The following is an 18000-nucleotide window of genomic DNA, read 5'->3' on the forward strand; positions in this document are numbered from 1 at the left end:
TATAGAAAGTCAGTTCCGGGAGCTCTGTGGAGCCCAGACAGGGAGATTAGGAGCAAAGCCCCATGTAAGCCTTGCAGGGTTCATGTTGGGGTTGGTGATCCGAACCGCCCGCTCTGGCAGCTGGAGAGAAGCTCAGTGAATCAAGACATTTCTATTCCCATCCACTCCATCACCCTGCCCTGTGATCTCCTCAATCATTTCTCCTCTCTGCACCTTCATTTCCTGCACCTGAAACAGCAGGAACATGCGGGTTCTTTACTTCTCTGGCAAGCAGGGGTTCCTGCAGGAAACGTCATCCAGGCATTTCAGTAACTGTAACATCATCTTTACTAACATCACATTGAGAGACTGCTCAAACAACCCCTGGAAGGACAAATCCCTCCCATCTCACCATCCTGGTCACACCACAGCCCCACACTGGTCATATGAGATGGAGACTGAGCAGAAAGCAGAGCCCAGATCCCTCAGGACAGCGTTTCCCAGCCCAAGGCAGCAGCAATGCACCCAGGAGGGCTCAGCATCTGGAAGGAGAACAGGATATTGGGATCACCAACTGGGAGAGAGAGGGATTGTCCCTTTGGCTGTGGGGAAGCAACTTCAATGGTTTTGGGGCACATGGACACTGTCCATCCCCCTGTGCTGGCACTGCTGGGCTGCACGTTGGATCCTGGGGCAGTTCTGGGCCCTTCATGGCAAGAGAGACATCGAGGGGCTGGAGCGTGTCCAGAGAAGGGAACAGAGCTGGGGAATGGCTGAGAGAGCTGGAGAGGCTCAGCCTGGATAAAAGAAGGCTCAGGTGGGACTTTTTGGCTTTGCACAAACTCCCTGACAGGCAGGCGGGTGAGGTGGGGCCATCTCTCCTACTATGAGAAGAGTGAGCTCAGCGAAGGACAAGAGGAATTGGCTTCAAGCTGAGACAGAGGAGATCCACATCAGATATTGGAAAAAATGTTCGTTGTTTGCACGGTCAGACATTGGAACAGGCAGCCTGGGGTGGTGGTGGAGTCACTGTCCCTGGAGGTGTCCAAGAGGAGCTGGGTGATGTGGCTCCAGAGGCAGCGCTGGTTGAGGGACTGAATGATCTTAAATCCAACCTTGATGATTCCATGAAAATCTTATGTGGATGCAGAACTTGGGGACATGGTTTAGTAAAGGGCATGGTGGCAGTGCTGGGCTGAGGGTGACCTTGGAGGTCTTTTCCAACCTCAGTGCCTCATTCAGCCACACTGCGTCTCTGGGATCTTTTCCATATTTAACCATCCCGTTATTCCAAAGGGATGGAACCCACAGCCCTCAGATTTGAGGTCACCCCATCCTTTTATTCCAAAGGGATGGAGCTCGACCCCCTCAGATTTGAGGCCACCATCCTTTTCCACCTTTAACCACCCAGCAATTCCAAAGGCATGGAACTCGACCCCCTCAGATTCGAGGACACCTCATCCTTTTCCACCTTTAACCATCCCCTTATTCCAAAGGGATGCAACTCAACCCCCTCAGATTTGAGGCCAGCATCCTTTTCCACCTTTAACCACCCAGCAATTCCAAAGGCATGGAACTCGACCCCCTCAGATTTGAGGCCAACCCGTCCTTTTCCACCTTGAACCATCCCGATATTGCAAAGCGATGGAACCCACAGCCCTCAGATTCGAGGCCAGCCCATCCTTTTCCACATTTAACCGCCCCAATATTCCAAAGCAATGGAACTCGACCCCTTCAGATTCGAGGCCACCCCGTCCTTTTCCACCTTTAACCATCCCATGATTCCAAAGGGACGGAACTCGACCCCCTCAGATTCAGGGCCACCCCATCCTTTTCCACATTTAACCGTCCCGATATTCCAAAGGGACGGAACTCGACCCCCTCAGACTCAGGGCCACCCCATCCTTTTCCACATTTAACCGTCCCGATATTCCAAAGCGATGGAACTCGACCCCCTCACATTCCCTCCCCTCAGGGCTCCACGGCCCCGCGCGGGCGGGCGGCTCTCGCGAGCGCTGACGCCATCGGCGCGCGCGGGCGCGCAGGCGCGGCGGGGCGGGCCGGGCCGCGCTGTGTCACGGCCATGGAGTACCTCATCGGCATTCAGGGCCCTGACTACGTCCTGGTGGCCGCGGACACCGTGGCGGCCACCAGCATCATCCAGATGAAGCACGGTGAGACCCTGGGAGGCGCCGGGGCCCCGTGCTGAGCCGTGGCTCGGGAGGGTGTCGCAGGGCCCCGGGCGTGCCCGCGGTGGGCCCGCCGCTCGGGCTGAGGGGAGGCTGTTCACGGGGAGGAGATTTCTCGGTGTGAGCGCTGCAGGGCCCTTCAGGGAGCTGTAGTGGCTGTAGGAAGTGCCAGGCGGCCTCTGGAGCACGGAGCCAAAGCGGGGCTGAAATCGCCTCTTGCTCCGGGTAAAGTCCCCAGTCGTGACCGCGTGTGACCGCTCTGTGTTGGGTTGTCAGCTTAATTTACCTGTTCAGGTGAGCGCTGATTTGTGATCCCAAACCTCGCTCTGAGCAGCAGTGTTCAAGTGTTTTAAAACCGTAAAGGGATAACGATGTGTGACAGGAGGTGCTCACTTGTGCCCAGTTCAGTGGTAAAACGTAATTAATGGGAGAAAAGGCATTGTGGGGACTAAAAGTATCAGTGAAATTCACAGCACAGGGAGCAGGAGCCAGACTGAAACATGGCTTTGGTTTCTTTGTATGGTAAGACATCTAGGGTGTCACCAAGTCTCTTTAAAAAAATTATTTAAATTCTCTAAAATCAATTTTTTTTCCTGCTAGACTGAAGCTTGTTCTATCCTAAAGACTGTGCTTTAGTAGCTCTTTTAAAAAAAAGTTGTAGAACAGAAGATTGCTAGATCCATACAAATGAATATAAATAAGTCTATATAAAAATGTTATAGCACTGCTTTTACATCAAATGTTTCACTTCAAGTCTGTGATAGCCAATTGGAGCAGTGTTACAGGCTGTGGTACATACAAAATAAAAATTTAATCACTTTAAATAATGTTTTCTAAGTTAATATTGGTTCCAGATAGGTTTGTTCACAACCTTTAAGAAATATGTACTTTGAACATAGGATTTAGTTGTTTTTGCTGGGGGGGGGGAACCCATAATTTTCAGATCTATATTTAGGCTATTTATTTGTAAATTAATTTCAGCCTGAAGAAGTTTTGAGGTGACCTAATTGCCCTTCCAGTACCTGAAGGGAACCTGCAGGAAGGATGGAGAGGGACAATTTACAAGGGCCTGGAGTGACAGGACACAGGGAATGGCTTCCCACTGCCAGAGGGCAGGGCTGGATGGGATATTGGGAAGGAATTGTTCCCTGGCAGGGTGGGCAGGCCCTGGCACAGGTGCCCAGAGCAGCTGTGGCTGCCCCTGGATCCCTGGCAGTGCCCAAGGCCAGGCTGGATGTGGGGTATGGAAGGTGTCCCTGCCCATGGAAGGGGATGGGCTTTAAGCTCCTTTCCAACCCAAAGCAGTCTGGGATTGCAGGGCTGGGCAGTGTCGGTGGCTTTCCCTGAGCTCCAGACAGCAGCTCCAGTGCTGTGATGACTTTTGACATCGTTTTAGAGGATTGTGACACTTGGTGCCTGCCTTGCAGCAGAGATTGTTCAGCACCATTTAGTGAGCTGGAGGGGAAGCTCAGAGCTGGAGGCTTGGTGTTTGTGCAAGGATTTTCCCTTCACTCCAGCAGCTGCTCAGTGTCTGCCTGGGGTATCCAAGTGCCAGGTACCTGCTCTGGTGAGAGGAGACTCTGTGAGCACAGGATTGTCTTCAGCACTGTCATTGCAACAACTTGGATCCCCTCAACACAAACTTAAAACTGTTTTAAACTGCACTTTGATCTAAAAATATGGATTACTGTTCCTTCATTTCCTGCTTATAGGTCAGCTTCATTATGATTTATAATAATTATTTTAATTTTCATTCTCTTTGATAGTTTGGTTTGGTTTTTTCCACAAAAAATGACAAGCAAAAGAAATGTTTCTGGAAAAGCTTCATTCACATATGCTTCTGGTTTTTGGGACTGCTGGATATAAGTAAAAGGGCATCATTTGACACGGAGTTTGTTTCTGGATTTCCTAAAATTGCTTTTGCTCAGTGTGTTGATATTTCAACTTTTTATAAATTAGTTGCTTCTGTTGCAGAATATTTGAATAAAGTTGAGTAGTCACTGAGCAAAATTCTTACTTCTGATCCCAGGAAGCAAACCCTTATGCTTTGAACACAATATTCTGTGTGAAGCTTTATTCTTTCCTACCTTGCTTCTAAGGTAAGAAATACTATCTATTTCTGGAATGCCTCCCTCCTGAAGGGCTTTGTTTCACTTTAACAACTCTTGTGTTCTGTGCCACCAGCTGTGAGACACCAAATGTCAGTGTGTGCTCAAAAAGGCTTTTTATCATGGTGCTCCAGGTCATGATGCAGTTATCCACATGTCTTTCTTGCTTCTGTAAAGTCCTGATGTGTCATGATATTGGCAAAATAATTTATTCTTCCTCGTGATCCATGGCACTCAATGTTATTTTTCTTTGCCTAGACCATGACAAAATGTTTAAGATGAGTGAAAAGATCTTACTGCTGTGTGTGGGGGAGCCTGGAGACACGGTGCAGTTTGCAGAATACATCCAGAAAAATGTTCAGCTCTACAAAATGAGAAATGGTGAGTGAAGCAGGACAGGCCCTGTGGGTTGGGAGCAGAGCTAAGAGTGGTTTCCAGGTGAATGTTCGTGGAAAGGGCTGTTCTCAAACCTTCTGTAAAGATTTCTGCATTTTTAGTTCCCAGCAAAGGTGATAATTCAGGCAGGATGCAGAATTAGAATCTGGATTGTACCGTATAAATTAAATGGTTTATCCAAATCCTATCAAACTTCTTTGCAATATAAATGACACAAATATTTTACTGACAGACTTACTATTCTCCTAATATGTCCATTGCATGCTAACTGTTACCAGGACTGCTGATATATTGGACAAAAAAGTCAAGCTACATGTCCTTAACACTTGAATTTTTTGAAGCCATGTATTTCTATGGTCCATACAGATATGAAATACCCAGAGTCTGAGGGCCCTGTTCATGCCTGTAGCTTTCAGAATAAACCAGAATTAGACAAAAGGCACTACATTTTATCACTAAAGAACATTTTGTTATTTCAAAAAAGGCATGGGAAGGTGGGAGATGAAACATGAATGATTTGTTACCAAATAAATAGTCCCATTTCTTCTCCAGGTTATGAATTGTCTCCCACTGCAGCTGCAAACTTCACCCGGCGAAACCTCGCGGACTATCTGCGGAGTCGGGTGAGTAAAGCTGAGAGATTCTGGCACAGGCTTCCAGGGAACATTTCCATCCTCAAATAATGGAGTCTGAAAAAGGTGGGAGCTGCTGTTTTTAGTGATGAATTTGGAACTGGCTGCTCAGGGATGTAGTGGGGTCAAGGAACAACTGGATGTTGCATTCAGTGCTCTGGTCTGGGTAACAAGGGGTTGATGGGTCATGGATTAGAATCTATGATCTTGGAGGTCTTCTCCAACATCACTGATTCTGATATTCTGTGAGTTCACATTGCTGAAATAATGTCTTAGTAAAATAGAGCTTGATTTGCTTATTTTAAAAACTTATCACATCACTTATCAATAACTGATACAGCCATAGACTTAAAATTCCAGCCTTGGGCCCGGTAAACATTTTGTCACACACTGCAGACGTGAAGTGAATTAAACTTCTTGAACATCGAGATAAGGTTGTGGGTTTTCATGCAAATGCTCCAAATCCGTTTAATCTTCTTGGAAAGTGATTTCATAGAGCAAAGCTGTTTGATGTACTTAGGAAAACAAGTGCCTTTTGTAAACAGCAACATGAGACTTTTGGTAAATACCACATCCAAGCTGGGGTTGTGTTTTCAAGTTACTGTACTGCAATTAGCAATGTTTCCCAGGGTGATTTTTTTCAAAGTATGAAAAGCTGCTGTGAGGGGGCAAACAAACCTTTAATGATCTAAGGTTAGGAAGCATTTCATTGAGAAGAATGTTAATGTGCTACATGAAAGAAAACAGGAAGAAAGAGGATGTTGAGAATGAAGTTGATCAGCTCTGTCAGGAATAGAGTGTGGGTTAAACTGTGTTGCTGTTCTAACAGTGCACTGCTCGGGCCTGAAATCAGGTTTTACAGTAGCAAATAAAGGCCAGTATTAACCTCAGAGCTGTATTGTTGAGAACTACACACGTGGGGTGAGAGTTCTTCCAGAACTCATGCACAGGAACAGCCAGAGATTATTGTTCTCCTTTCTGATGCATAATGCAGCTGCAGGTAGAAATTTTTTCTTGTGGGTCCCTTCCAACTCAGGATATTCTGTAATCTCACACTGCTCTTCTGGTTTAAATGGCTTCATCCAACTGCATGGTTGGCAGGTGATGGTTGGCAGTGATGCTGTTTGCTTTAGCTTGTGTTGAGCTGTGATTTGGAAGGTCTGTGTGTGTTCTGTGCATTCCTGTGCAGTTTCAAGGCTGATGTGAAGCAGTGATGCTATTGGGGCCTGGCCCTGGTGCTGATGGCTCATCTCAGGGACATCTGACCTACACAGATGAGTCTGAGTGTCCTGTCCTTTTCAGCAGAGGCAGCTATTTCTTACATATGATTTAAAGTACCTTTAACAGGCTTTTTGGTAAACCTGCCCATCAGGAGGCATCACTGACGTGGCACCTTTGTCTTCCTCTCTGCCACGTCCCTTGGGGCCTGATCCTCCCTGTGGCTCCACTCCTTGCTGAGCCCACGCCTGTCTTCCAGCTCACCTTCTCCAGATGGGCAGCAGAGTGGGGAGGACACTGACAGAGGCAGATGTGTTTATTTACCAGAGACAAAACGCTGCTCTGGTGCAGATGGCAACGCCCCAGGGCGCGCGGCGCTCTCTGACACTGCTGTCACACTACACTGATCTCCACATTGCAGGAAGAAGCTTTTTTCTCTAACTTAGCACTTCGTGGTTTGTTTGTAGCATTTAGAATTTTACAATACAAGCCTTGCCATGAGGGTTGGGGTTTTTTTACTATGAATTTTTTTACATTTTCATCATAATATGTGGGATACCAGAAGGATTAATGCTGGTGCTTGAAACTGCATAAGGGATTTCTGGAGGCTACTAATGTAATCATGTGAATCATGAAAATAAAAATTAAAAGGTAAAACATGCCAGTGCCTCCTGTTAGGAGTGGGAAAATAGTTGAGAAGTTAAAGGTTTGGTAGGGAAAAGGTAGTTTGTTGCTTTATTGGCACTCACTGTGTGAAGCTGTTACAGGAGGTCAGAAGGTGTATGAAAGGGAAGGTTAAACTGCAGCAGGACTTTCTCAGGCATTTAGACTCTTGTTGTGGCCAAGATCAAAACAGAGTTTGTTCTGCATTGTTCATCACCATCTGGGTTCCTCCCTGTTATCCAGTTTGATTTCATTTAGGATTCCCATTAGTCCTGTAGTCCATATTCTTGATATCTTGGGGACAGCTCACAAGGCAGTGCCTTGAAATTGTTCTTCTGGTGGAAAGTACCAAGTGTAATGACACTGGGCTTGTATCTTAAGGCCATTACATCACTGTTGTTTTTGCTTCTACTTGATAGTCACCATGTGGTTTTTCATGACATTTCTCTTTTTAAAACACAAGATTTCTGCTCCAAAGCAGGATCTGAAAAGAATCTTTGTGGTTTGTGATCAAGGCAAACCTGGAAGGTGCTTTGGCTTTCACGGAGGTGAGTGATGCTGTAGTGTGTAGTGGCAGGACAAGGGTGAATGGCCTTAAGCTGAAGGAGAGCAGGGTTAGATTGGATATTGGGAAGGAATTGTTCCCTGTGGGGGTGGGCAGGCCCTGGCACAGGGATCCCAGAGAAGCTGTGGCGGCCCCTGGATCCCTGGAAGTGTCCAAGGCCAGGATATTGGAAGAGGAAGAACCTGGGATAGTGGAAGGTGTCCCTGCCCATAGCAGGGGGTGGAATGAGATGAGCTTTAAGGTCCCTTTCAACCCACACCATTTCAGGATTCTGTTGTTACCTGTTCCAGCACCTCACCTGGTTCACCTGCTGAATCCAGTGCAGGGTTTGGTACATTGAACTCACTGCTGAGGCTATGTGTGTTGGGGAAGTAGGAAAAAAAGCCCCCTGCCCTCCAAACGTGATGAAGTTCAGTCTCTGATTGTGATGCTGTTTAATTATAGGTGGCAGGGTCTGGCTGGATTCCAAAGGCAGCTTTCAGCTCCTCTCCCCATGTCCACACTTGGCAGGAGGCTTCCTTGCTCCCACCTTTCCCCCCTCGCTGTGACTTTGGCTTCCGCCAGATGTCACAGGGCTGTGTCACCACCGAGCTGGGGTTGGGCTCTTTGGCACAACTGTGCTCTTCAGCTGTAAATTCTGAACAATTTCACACATCTCCTAATTGCTGTCGTTATTTTAAATCAAACAGCACCAAGTGCAAAACTACTTGGGATGAAAAATGGTGCTTCTGTAGGAAGGGAAGATTGAGTTAAAAAAAATTCCTAGAGTGTTAGCCATCACTCATTTGATGGCCGTTTAACCACACCAACCTTGTAAAGAGTTGAGAATTGTTGGCATGGACCAAGTTACAGAAGTCAAGAAAGGCTGCCTTTGGAAAGGACAAAAGGTTTGGGATGTACAAGAAATTCAGTCCCAGCATCGAGGTGTTATGCTGCAAATTTCATTTATAATCATGGAAGTAGTAAATAGATTATGTATATTTGCTAATGTTTAAATCCTGCCTTTCTAGAATAATAAGGCATGGGGGATAATTATTCACATTTGAGTTTTAAGAAGTCTCAGAGACCATTAGCAGGAGAACTTAAAACTGAAAATCAGTTTACAGATGGGTTTAAGTCTGTATAACACCATTTATTTATGGTTGAGTATCTCGCATATGCCAATGTTGGTAATTCCAAGTCACACAATAATTTGAGTGATCTTGTGTCATGGCTCTTAAATATCAACTTGTGTGATGTTTCAGAATAAATAAATGATGAAATACAGCCTAATTAAACCAATACAGCTGCATAGTAACTTCTTTCCAAATATTCTTGGATGCTTTGAAGATTAAATCACACAATTTAAAGTGATGTTTTATATATAACTCTAGCCTGCTTTATTCTTTCATACTGTCTGAAAGTAAAAATATAGTGGCATGTGATTTTTTTTGTGTGTGTGTGTAAATTTCCTGTATTGAGTATCAAAATGAACTTTTTCTATGATGCAGTTAATGTTTTGGCTTTAGGGTGAAATTTTGTTTGCTTTTTTAATCTGGTAGTTGCATCATAATTTTTTTTTCTTATTTTGTTGCTTTGTTGATCCAGGTTTTCCAGCAGTTTGGAGATATCCTGTTAGTACAATTAATTTAATAAGAAACATTGTGTAGATATGGAAATACTGGAAGTATATAAAAGCTGCTTTTAAAAATACATACAATGCCCAAATTTTTTCTGATCCTACGTTTAAAAATAATACAGTGCACGTGTGTTTCATGGTTTTACAAAGTACAGATCTTGGAAGGAGATGTAGGAGAAGAAGAGATGTCTGATTTATTCATGATGGTGGAACACTAAACCCAGAACATGGGGTAAACTGCCAAATATTAAAGATTAAACTTGGTACATGCAATAAAAAGCAAATTGCCAGTGAACAGGACACTGTGTGTGACTGCAGTGTGTGAGAGCTTTCATACATGCTGGGAGGGGGAGTGGGAAGAGAGCAAAGAGCAGGTTACATGAACAAAGAGTTCTTAGAAACTGCAAAATGTTCACGTTGTGCTCACGTGTCAGCAGTAAAAATCCATAATTTTTATGTTGAGGGGAAAGAATCTGGCGTGAAAACTGCATTCAAGTTCTTTAAAGTTTGAGTGTGTTGTGAAAGCTGTAAAAAAAACCCCAAACACACTGGAAGAGTTCTATGTTTTTATTTGCTTGTGCAGTCCATGTCACCAGAAGACCTGATCACTTTTACCTTGAGACCCACAATGTGCTGCAGACAAGATTGATGTAGCATTTTATGATAAGGAATTGGATAATCAGCTCTGCTGCTGTTCCCTGGTGCACGGGAAATCAGGATTCAAAGATCTGGTGTGAGTGCTCTAACAAAAACATCATTTCTCTTGGCAGACCCCTTACCATGTGAACCTTCTCCTGGCTGGCTATGATGACCACGAGGGCCCTGCCCTGTACTACATGGACTACCTGGCAGCTCTGGCAAAGGCTCCCTTTGCAGCACATGGATATGGAGCATTCCTTACCCTTAGCATCCTTGACCGCTATTACAAGCCAGGTGAGTGGAGCCACTGGACAGGAAAATTCTCCTGCTTCAATTTAGGCCTTGAGTTTATTAACCAGTGAGACTGACATTTGGTGAATCAGGTGGCATTGCTGTGGTGCAACAGATTGGAACTTGACTTTTTGTTAGATAAATGGAGCTCGAAAGGTTGCCTTTGGTTTTGCTAGCATGGTAACAGAAAACTAGTCAACTCCTTAATTTTTTTTCCCTGTTTCCAGCATACAGACTGGAAATAAAGGACATTTCAGTTATTCTAAAATATGATTAGACTTTCCTGGACCATTGGCAGCTGGTAGTCTGCTTTTAATAAGTAACAGTTTGACAGCTCTATCTTCTTTCTTGTCTGTTGGCTCTGACATGTACATTTTCCCAGAGTATCAATATGCAGAGGTCAGTCCCAGATCCTGTTGCACCATATCTTGGATTGGCTTTGTCTATGATAAATTTAAAACATTCAAATGAAAAGATATTCCTAGCAAGATCATCTCCAGCACTCTGAAGTGGTGATGATGAATCACAGAGTGTGGAATGGTTTGGGTTGGAAGGAACCTTAAAGCTCATCTCATTTCACCTCCTGCCATGGGCAGGGACACCTTCCACTGTCCCAGGTGCTCCAAGCCCTGGCCAGCCTGGCCATGGACACTTCCAGGGATGGGGCAGCCACAGCTTCTGTGGGCAATGGAGAGGTTTTAGACTGATTCACAGTTCTGTGCACTTGGCAGCTGCTCATCATAACTCTTGTACATGTTTGTACCTGTCTAAACTTTTAGTTTAGACACATAATCCAGTGCCAAGGAATATACATGGCCCCATCCCCACTGTGCAGATAAGGAAATGTGCAAAGCACAGAATATTGTTAATCTGACATCTTTGGCTTTAGGTACAAACTATTTGACTCCTGTGTGCAAAGCTGAGTTTAAGTTATTATCTCTGCTCTGAGATTAGAAATCCTTTCATCTACCTCCTTCAAGAAATGTAGCTATAAACTGATCATTTTCATTTAACTTGCCTGAGCAGTGGATGCAGGTCTGGAACAAAGCCTAGAAAGAAGTTTTAGACCCATCGACCCTGTTTGTTTTCTAGTCATGTCCCTCAACAATCTATTGTTCCATTTTCACCATTCCTTGTGGAACAGAGGAAAATAATGAACTTCACCGTCATGGCTTGTCACCCCTACGGAGTGCTGGATTTTATCCTGAAGTGTGAGAATAGCAGGAGCATCCCACACGTGCCTTGTCCCTTATTGAGCTCATACCCAGCAGGAACATCACGCTAAACCCATCTCCACCTCCTGCCCTGGACTCGCAGCCGGCCGGGGCAGCTGGAGCTGATTTAGAGCTGCAATAAACTGCAGGAGAGGGAGGTGGCTGGGCTTCTCTGAGCCAGGCCCTGGCCATGGGAGGCAGAATTCCGTCATGCTTCCCATTCCCTGTAACAAATCGATTCTCAATGGCTTGTTGGGGCGTGAGCACTGCGGTGCAGGGCGTCCTCGGGACATCTGGAAAGTGTTTTCTGTGAGCTGGGAAGGAGAGGTTTTGGTGCTCAGCTGAAAAGTTGTTTAAATTTAATAAAAGTTTCTGTGGAGAGAGATGGCCTCTAATGAAATCAATCTGTGGATGTTTTCCCTTTCAGGTATCACACGTGAGGAAGCTGTGGATCTCTTAAAAAAATGTCTGGAGGAGGTGAGTTGCTGAGCTCAGGCCCTGATGCTCCTGAGAAAGGAATGTTTGTTTGCATTCATTCGCTGATACTTTCCTGTTCCTCTTGTCGCATTTCTTGCTGCCTTTGCCAGAAGGGTAATAAAGGCACTGGCCAGATGTGGAATAGCTACTGAGGAAAAGGATTTAGAGGCAGTTGCATTGCCTTTGCACGGTTCACGTCCTCCAGAACGTAAACTTGAGCTTTTTGCGTGCTTAGCGTAATACTGATCCTGACTTTTTCCTCTTACGTTTCTTCTGAAAGTACTGCAGCATGCTTGTCACTTGTGTTACACTTAAGAACTCTTAGAAGCATAAACTAATTCTTTTCCAGCGTGTGAAGTGATATCTGAGGTAAAGCCTTGACCTTAAAGTTCATGACCAATTTTAATGTCAACATTAGACTCCAGACATTTCAGACACCAAGGCTTTTATTGTAGGAAAATAGTCTTTATTCTTGTCTTTAAGAGATTGATTTGGATGTAACATCAAGAAGAAGTGTTCTGAGGAGGTCCTGTCTGAAGTATCTTTGTCATATGTACACTTTGTGTCCAAAATTTTAGCCCACTTAAATGTCTTCCTTGTTAACAGGCCTGGCTATTTTGCATCTCTGCCCGAGGTTTGTCTAATGTGAACCATCTTACAACAAACTCCCACTAATTCACTCCTGAGCAGTGAAAAAACCCGCTCTAGTTCCTAATATTTTGTGTCACTAGAACCAGGATGGAAATTGAAAGTATACTCTCTTTGATACAAAAGTTTCCAAGTATAATGGATTTTGAAATGCACTTTTAACTCACCTGGCAATGGTTCTGTTACTGGGAAAGAGCATTCTGCTGGCACAGTGGGTTCATCACTACACTAAATAGAATTTAAGTAGTAGTTTAAATAGAAACTAATATATCAATTGTGTGATATTTCTTAATTGATGTGTCTGTACATTTAGAAGTACATGAAAGCAGTTCAGTGAGAAATTAAACTGCAACACTCCTCATAAATCTTTGAATTACTCTCAACTAGCTAGAGCTTTGTTTCCTTGAGAATAATCCCTGATTATCCATCTAGGCTTAGGATGCTGCTTCCCTATGAAACCCCCATTCATGCAACAGCCTCATAATTATCATGTGGCTGATACGTGTGGTCTGCTCAGAAGTGATTTTTCTGAGATCAGTTTTTGGTGTGACTCCTTTGCTACTTGAATTGGCATTAAAATTGCTCTGGGTGCTTATTTTTCTGTTTGAATAAGCTCAGAAAAAGAATCTTGGAAATAGGGTAGACGTGTACAGGATAGTGTGCAGACTGATAGTTGTGTGTTGTGGCACAACACCCAAGTTCTCAGCTGGAGAAGGTGAGTGACAGACTTAATTTGTCTAAGCTTTTTGGTCTTAGCTCAGTGGTCTGTTTGAGAAGGTTCATTTCTTCCCAAAGAAAAGTTGTCAGTCTTAAAGTATTCCTGTCTTCTGGAATGGGTGAGAACTGGGTAAGACTGAGACTTGCTTAATGACACAGAAGAAATTTGCAGCTCCAGTGCCTTAACTCACCCTGCCTCTTACTTAAATCTGATTCTTCCCTGGAGTCCCATCAGGCTTTGTAGTTAAATTCTTCCCAGAATGAGTTTAATTACAGCTGGTTTTGCTGTAATGACTGCAATGGCTTTTATTTAAGGCCAATGGCACAGAACTCTAAAACGTTTTGCTAAAACTCACTCTATCTCTTGAAAACCTTTTAAACTTTCACACTCAGCAATCTCCAGCCTTATGATTTCCTCTTGGCAGGTCACATTTAACACGAGCAGAGTCGGAGCGTTGTCGTTCTGCCACTGAAATCTCACCCCTTCGTGTTGCATTAATCTACTTGTTTAGCTTAATGCAGCATCTCTAATTTATTTTACCACTGATGTTGAGTGTTTTTGCAGGTTTCTTGTCTCATTTCAAACTCATCACTGCAGAGGGGCTGAGCTGATGTGATATTTTTGTCACTGCATATCAAAGCAGCGATGCCTCTTCATTGGAGGGATTCATTGTTCAGACACCAAACTGTGCTGTGGAGCTCTTGGAGGATGTGAGCCTGGCAGAGAATCTGCCTGGAGTTTTTATTGGCACCTATTTGCATGCAGGTGATTAATAAACATAAAACAATTATTCTCTGGTTGGATCCAGGTTGGAGGGGAACATATGTTTTGCCCAAGGGCAGGGCCTAGGATCTGAATCCCCCACGGAAAGGAAGATCCAAGGGGTTGCATCTGAAGCCAGTGGAGCAGCAACCTTGAGGAATGAATAAATACAGCCCTTGACTCCAAACCAGGAACAAAAGAACTGGCCCACGATGAGATTGGACTGTAGCCTCTAACAAAGGAGATTTTTTTTGAGGACTTTCCAAGAATTCAAGCTTTTTAAGGAAAAGTGTGATACTTTTGCTGCATAACTTACTTTTTAAAATGTGCTGATACTCAAATTCAGAAACCAGTTTTGATTTTTGACAGTATTACATGGAATCTGTTTGAAAAACCAATATTTAAGTTAATAAAAGAGTAGAAAACTTCTTACCTGAAGAAGTTCAAGTTTAGCCCTGAAGCTTCTGAAAACCATATTTTGCCTGGAATCCAGGAATCCCTTTTTGAAAGAATTCAGTTCTCCATTTGTATTTGTCATGACAGGCCTCTTTCATGAGAAATCCCTGAAATAATTGAGCACTGCAAGAAAATACTGCTTTATACTAATTTTTGTGGTTCATATTATGAGCAATGAATGTAGTAGTCAAGGTACCTTGTTCCTGGGGCACTGTGGCCATGGTGAGCTGCTGTGCCTTGCCTTGCCTGGTAATTCTGACCATATGTTTTACTCTCAAAGCCTCAGGGCCCAAAGAGTTAACAAGGCCCTTTTTCTCATGTTAGGTTTCCTGTTTAAGGATGGTCTTTTCCTGGGGAGCAGATCATCACCAGCTCATCTCTCCAGAGCTTGGAGTTAGCTCCAAGATCAGTTTACAGATTCTCTGTGCCTTAGGCCACTTTGGGTTGGGAGTGCTTTGCTGAAAGAGGAATGTGAGCGTAGGTGCAGCTTTTTCTTGGTGTTAATTACACCTTTCCATGGAAGAAAATCTGTGTTTTGGGATAGACCTCCCTGTGACCAGAAGCATTGGCCCAGAGGATCTGTCAGAGCTCAGCTGCCTGGTGGAATTGGTCTCACAGAAATTTGTAACAATGCCAAGACAGTTCTGCTGCCTAAAAGTGACTCCACAACTCAAAAGTTGTCTTGAGTGAAGTGACAGCCAAACAGGGACATCAATCAAAAACTGTAATGCCTGGAAGGTGAAACTGTCTCCCATCCTGCTGTATTCACTTTTGTGGGGAGCTGCTGGTGAGGGGGAGCCCCCCAGGCTGATCCACCTTCCTTTCCCCAGGATTTCTTCAAGAAATGCATGGCCCTGTTCTGTTAAACCAAGAGATGCTCCAGCCCTGGGCAGGTGAAACACCTCAGACAGGGACAGGATTTCAGAGCAAATCTGAGTGTCCTCAGCAGAAATTAATGAGACTGCCTAATAATAATAATAATAATAATAATTTTTAATAAATACAACTAGAAATAAAGTGTGTGTGATCAATCCTACAGCATATTCTCAGCAGCCCCTGAGTTTGACTTCTGTTCATGGTGATCAGTCACTGGCAGAAGCTTTGTCACCAAATGGAGCTGTCACTTCCCAGAATCAAGATCTGAGAGCAGAGGGGAGAGATGAGGCTGAGCTCTCCCAAGGATGTGTTTTTCTTTGCTCTTGTCTCTGGTTTTGACAGTAGGCTCCTCCAAGAGGCATTAGTCCATGCCAGGGCTGACATTAGGAATTATGCTCATAGGATTTGGTTGAGTCCATTTTCCCATCTGAAGCAGGGACAGAATATTCCTTTTGTATTCAATAACTTGGCATTTAAGGAATAAAATACCTCTGTTGACTACCTGTGAAGCACTGTATTTATATATTTAAGGAAAAATTAATTTATCCTACTTGTAAAAAGTTTATCCTTCAAGCCATTTTTAATTCTTTCAGGGTTTAACCTTACATAGAGTTTCCATGTGTTGTTATCAGCCATCAACAGTAATTTAGTGCAGGAGATTTTCACTGATCAAGCTAAACAGACATCAATTGTTTTAAGAGATTAAAAAAAAAAAAAGGAAAATGTAAATGGTGGGATTAAAATATACAACTTGTCTATTTTCCATGCCCTTGACTATGTTGGTTTAGATCTGACTGGTTGAGGACTATATTAAAAAATAAGTTAGTTGTCCTGAAAATGTAAAGTGACAGTTTAAGTGTTTTGTTTCTGTGCTAATGTGCAATTAGGTCGTTATCCAATAAGCTGATTCATGTAGTTTAACTCGAGACAGCTGTGGAAGGCAGAGAAAACCCTTTGCTGTTGGGGCATGGGGAGAGGGTGTCTAAAAAGATCTGTTTCAGAATGCCAGGATGGTACTTTCCCCTGTGTCATACAGTAAAGTTAGCAAGATTTGTGAAAAACTAAATTCTGCTGATCAGGTCTATAGAGAGAAAATCAAAATGAATGCCAGCAAGTGTGGAATAGTTTTTGATCTATAAATCAACTCTAAGACAGCCCTACAAGGTGGGGCCAACCTAATCACGGGATCCTCTGAAGTGATTTCTTGGTTGGGTGTGTTTTGATTTGGTTAAATTACCTTTTGCTTAGTAGAGGTTTCCTTGATGTTGTTAAATATTTCTCGTGTTTATGCACAAACATGAAAATTGTGGATCTCCTCGATTTAATTCACATCAGACAAAGGAAACTCTGTCTTTTTTTGTGTCAGTATTTTGGGAATTATTGACAATATCCTGCTAGTGTACCACCAAAACATCCGTGGGCCTCAGTGGTGCTTGATCTCCCTTTGCCAAATGTTGCACTGGGAATGTGGCTGATGCCCTTCCCTGCTCCCAGAGTTTTTGGTTTGTAGGGAACTCCCGTGTGTCTCCCCAGCTCTGGATTCAGCAGAGGGCAGTGATCTTGCACGCTGCTGCCTTCTCCCAAACTGGTTTGTCCTCTTCCTGCCTTGCAGATCCGCTGGTGGTCACAGAACTCATGGAGAGAGGACCAGAGCCCTGTCCAGCAGAGGCAGGTGGGATGTACAGGGTTGTTTCTTCCCTTGAAAGATGCTTATTTTATTTTTCAACAATTTTATTTTTCACAACTGTTGGGCAGTTGTGCCATGAAACAGGTAATTATCCATATTTTCACAAAGGAAGATAGCCAGTGACTCACCAAAAACCCAAAAAAGAGCAGCTGGAATCCATCCTGTCCTAGTTCATCCAAGCACTGACAAGCAGGGATGTGAAGTTAAGGTGAATGTTCAGGATTTTTAGGATATTGCAGTTCTCCCTTGCAGAGCTGCTCTGGACATTCACTGCTGTGTGCTCGCAGTGAGGATGCTCACAGGATTTTATCAGCAGCTGTGCCGGGAAGGAAAAGCTCTTCCACCACATGGTACTGTTTTCAAAGGAATTTCTGTGGTCCCACAGCAAAATTTGCTGAAGAAAAAAATCAGGAAAAGTCTGCAATGGCTGGTTTGGAATGTGGGGTATCACAAGCTATTCATTTGCTCCCTCCCAACAAGCCTGCAGTGTGCCGAGGCTGTGGCTCAAGGGTGGCATTATGGGCCCGGCTGGAGCAGAAAATGCACTTGTCTGTGTAATTAAAATGTCCCCAGTTGGATTATATGGGAATCAGAAACTTTCAAGTACATAGCCAGACTCTGACATGGGAATTAGGAAAACATTTCCAAAGCTGTCAGCTCATTTGGTGGTTTTCCTTTTTTTTGGACAGCAGTTCCTTGTATCTTCAAAACTTTTGTTATTGGGCAAGGCTGAGTTTGGGATATGAAAGGATTTCCAGGGTTTGCTTATTCCTTATTTTCTCTGATTTAAAATGATACAGCTCAAACCTGGATTTCTTTTTTTTTTTTTTTTTTTTTGTGATTATCCTTAAACTCAAATCGTTC

At 43.9% G+C, this 18000-nt stretch overlaps 1 protein-coding gene across 1 annotated transcript; it reads left to right on the top strand.

The window, feature by feature from the left end:
• Positions 1–2010: 2010 nt before the first annotated feature.
• Positions 2011–12087, top strand: PSMB2 (proteasome 20S subunit beta 2). The gene is made up of 5 exons (XM_041479437.1): positions 2011–2153; positions 4535–4657; positions 5225–5295; positions 10139–10301; positions 11940–12087. The coding sequence occupies exons 1-5, from the start codon at positions 2063–2065 to the stop codon at positions 11999–12001; spliced, it is 510 nt and encodes a 169-aa protein (XP_041335371.1). The 5' UTR covers positions 2011–2062; the 3' UTR covers positions 12002–12087.
• The last annotated feature ends 5913 nt before the right edge of the window (positions 12088–18000 follow it).

This window comes from Pyrgilauda ruficollis, unplaced genomic scaffold, assembly GCF_017590135.1.
Source record: "Pyrgilauda ruficollis isolate IOZ18807 unplaced genomic scaffold, ASM1759013v1 scaffold48, whole genome shotgun sequence".
NCBI classification, from domain to species: domain Eukaryota; kingdom Metazoa; phylum Chordata; class Aves; order Passeriformes; family Passeridae; genus Pyrgilauda; species Pyrgilauda ruficollis.

Coding starts and splice junctions, on each gene's coding strand:
- PSMB2 (XM_041479437.1), top strand. CDS start 2,063: ATGGAGTACCTCATCGGCATTCAGGGCCCTGACTACGTCCTGGTGGCC. Junction 2,154..4,534: donor CATCATCCAGATGAAGCACG/GTGAGACCCTGG, acceptor TTCTTTGCCTAG/ACCATGACAAAATGTTTAAG. Junction 5,296..10,138: donor CGGACTATCTGCGGAGTCGG/GTGAGTAAAGCT, acceptor TTCTCTTGGCAG/ACCCCTTACCATGTGAACCT.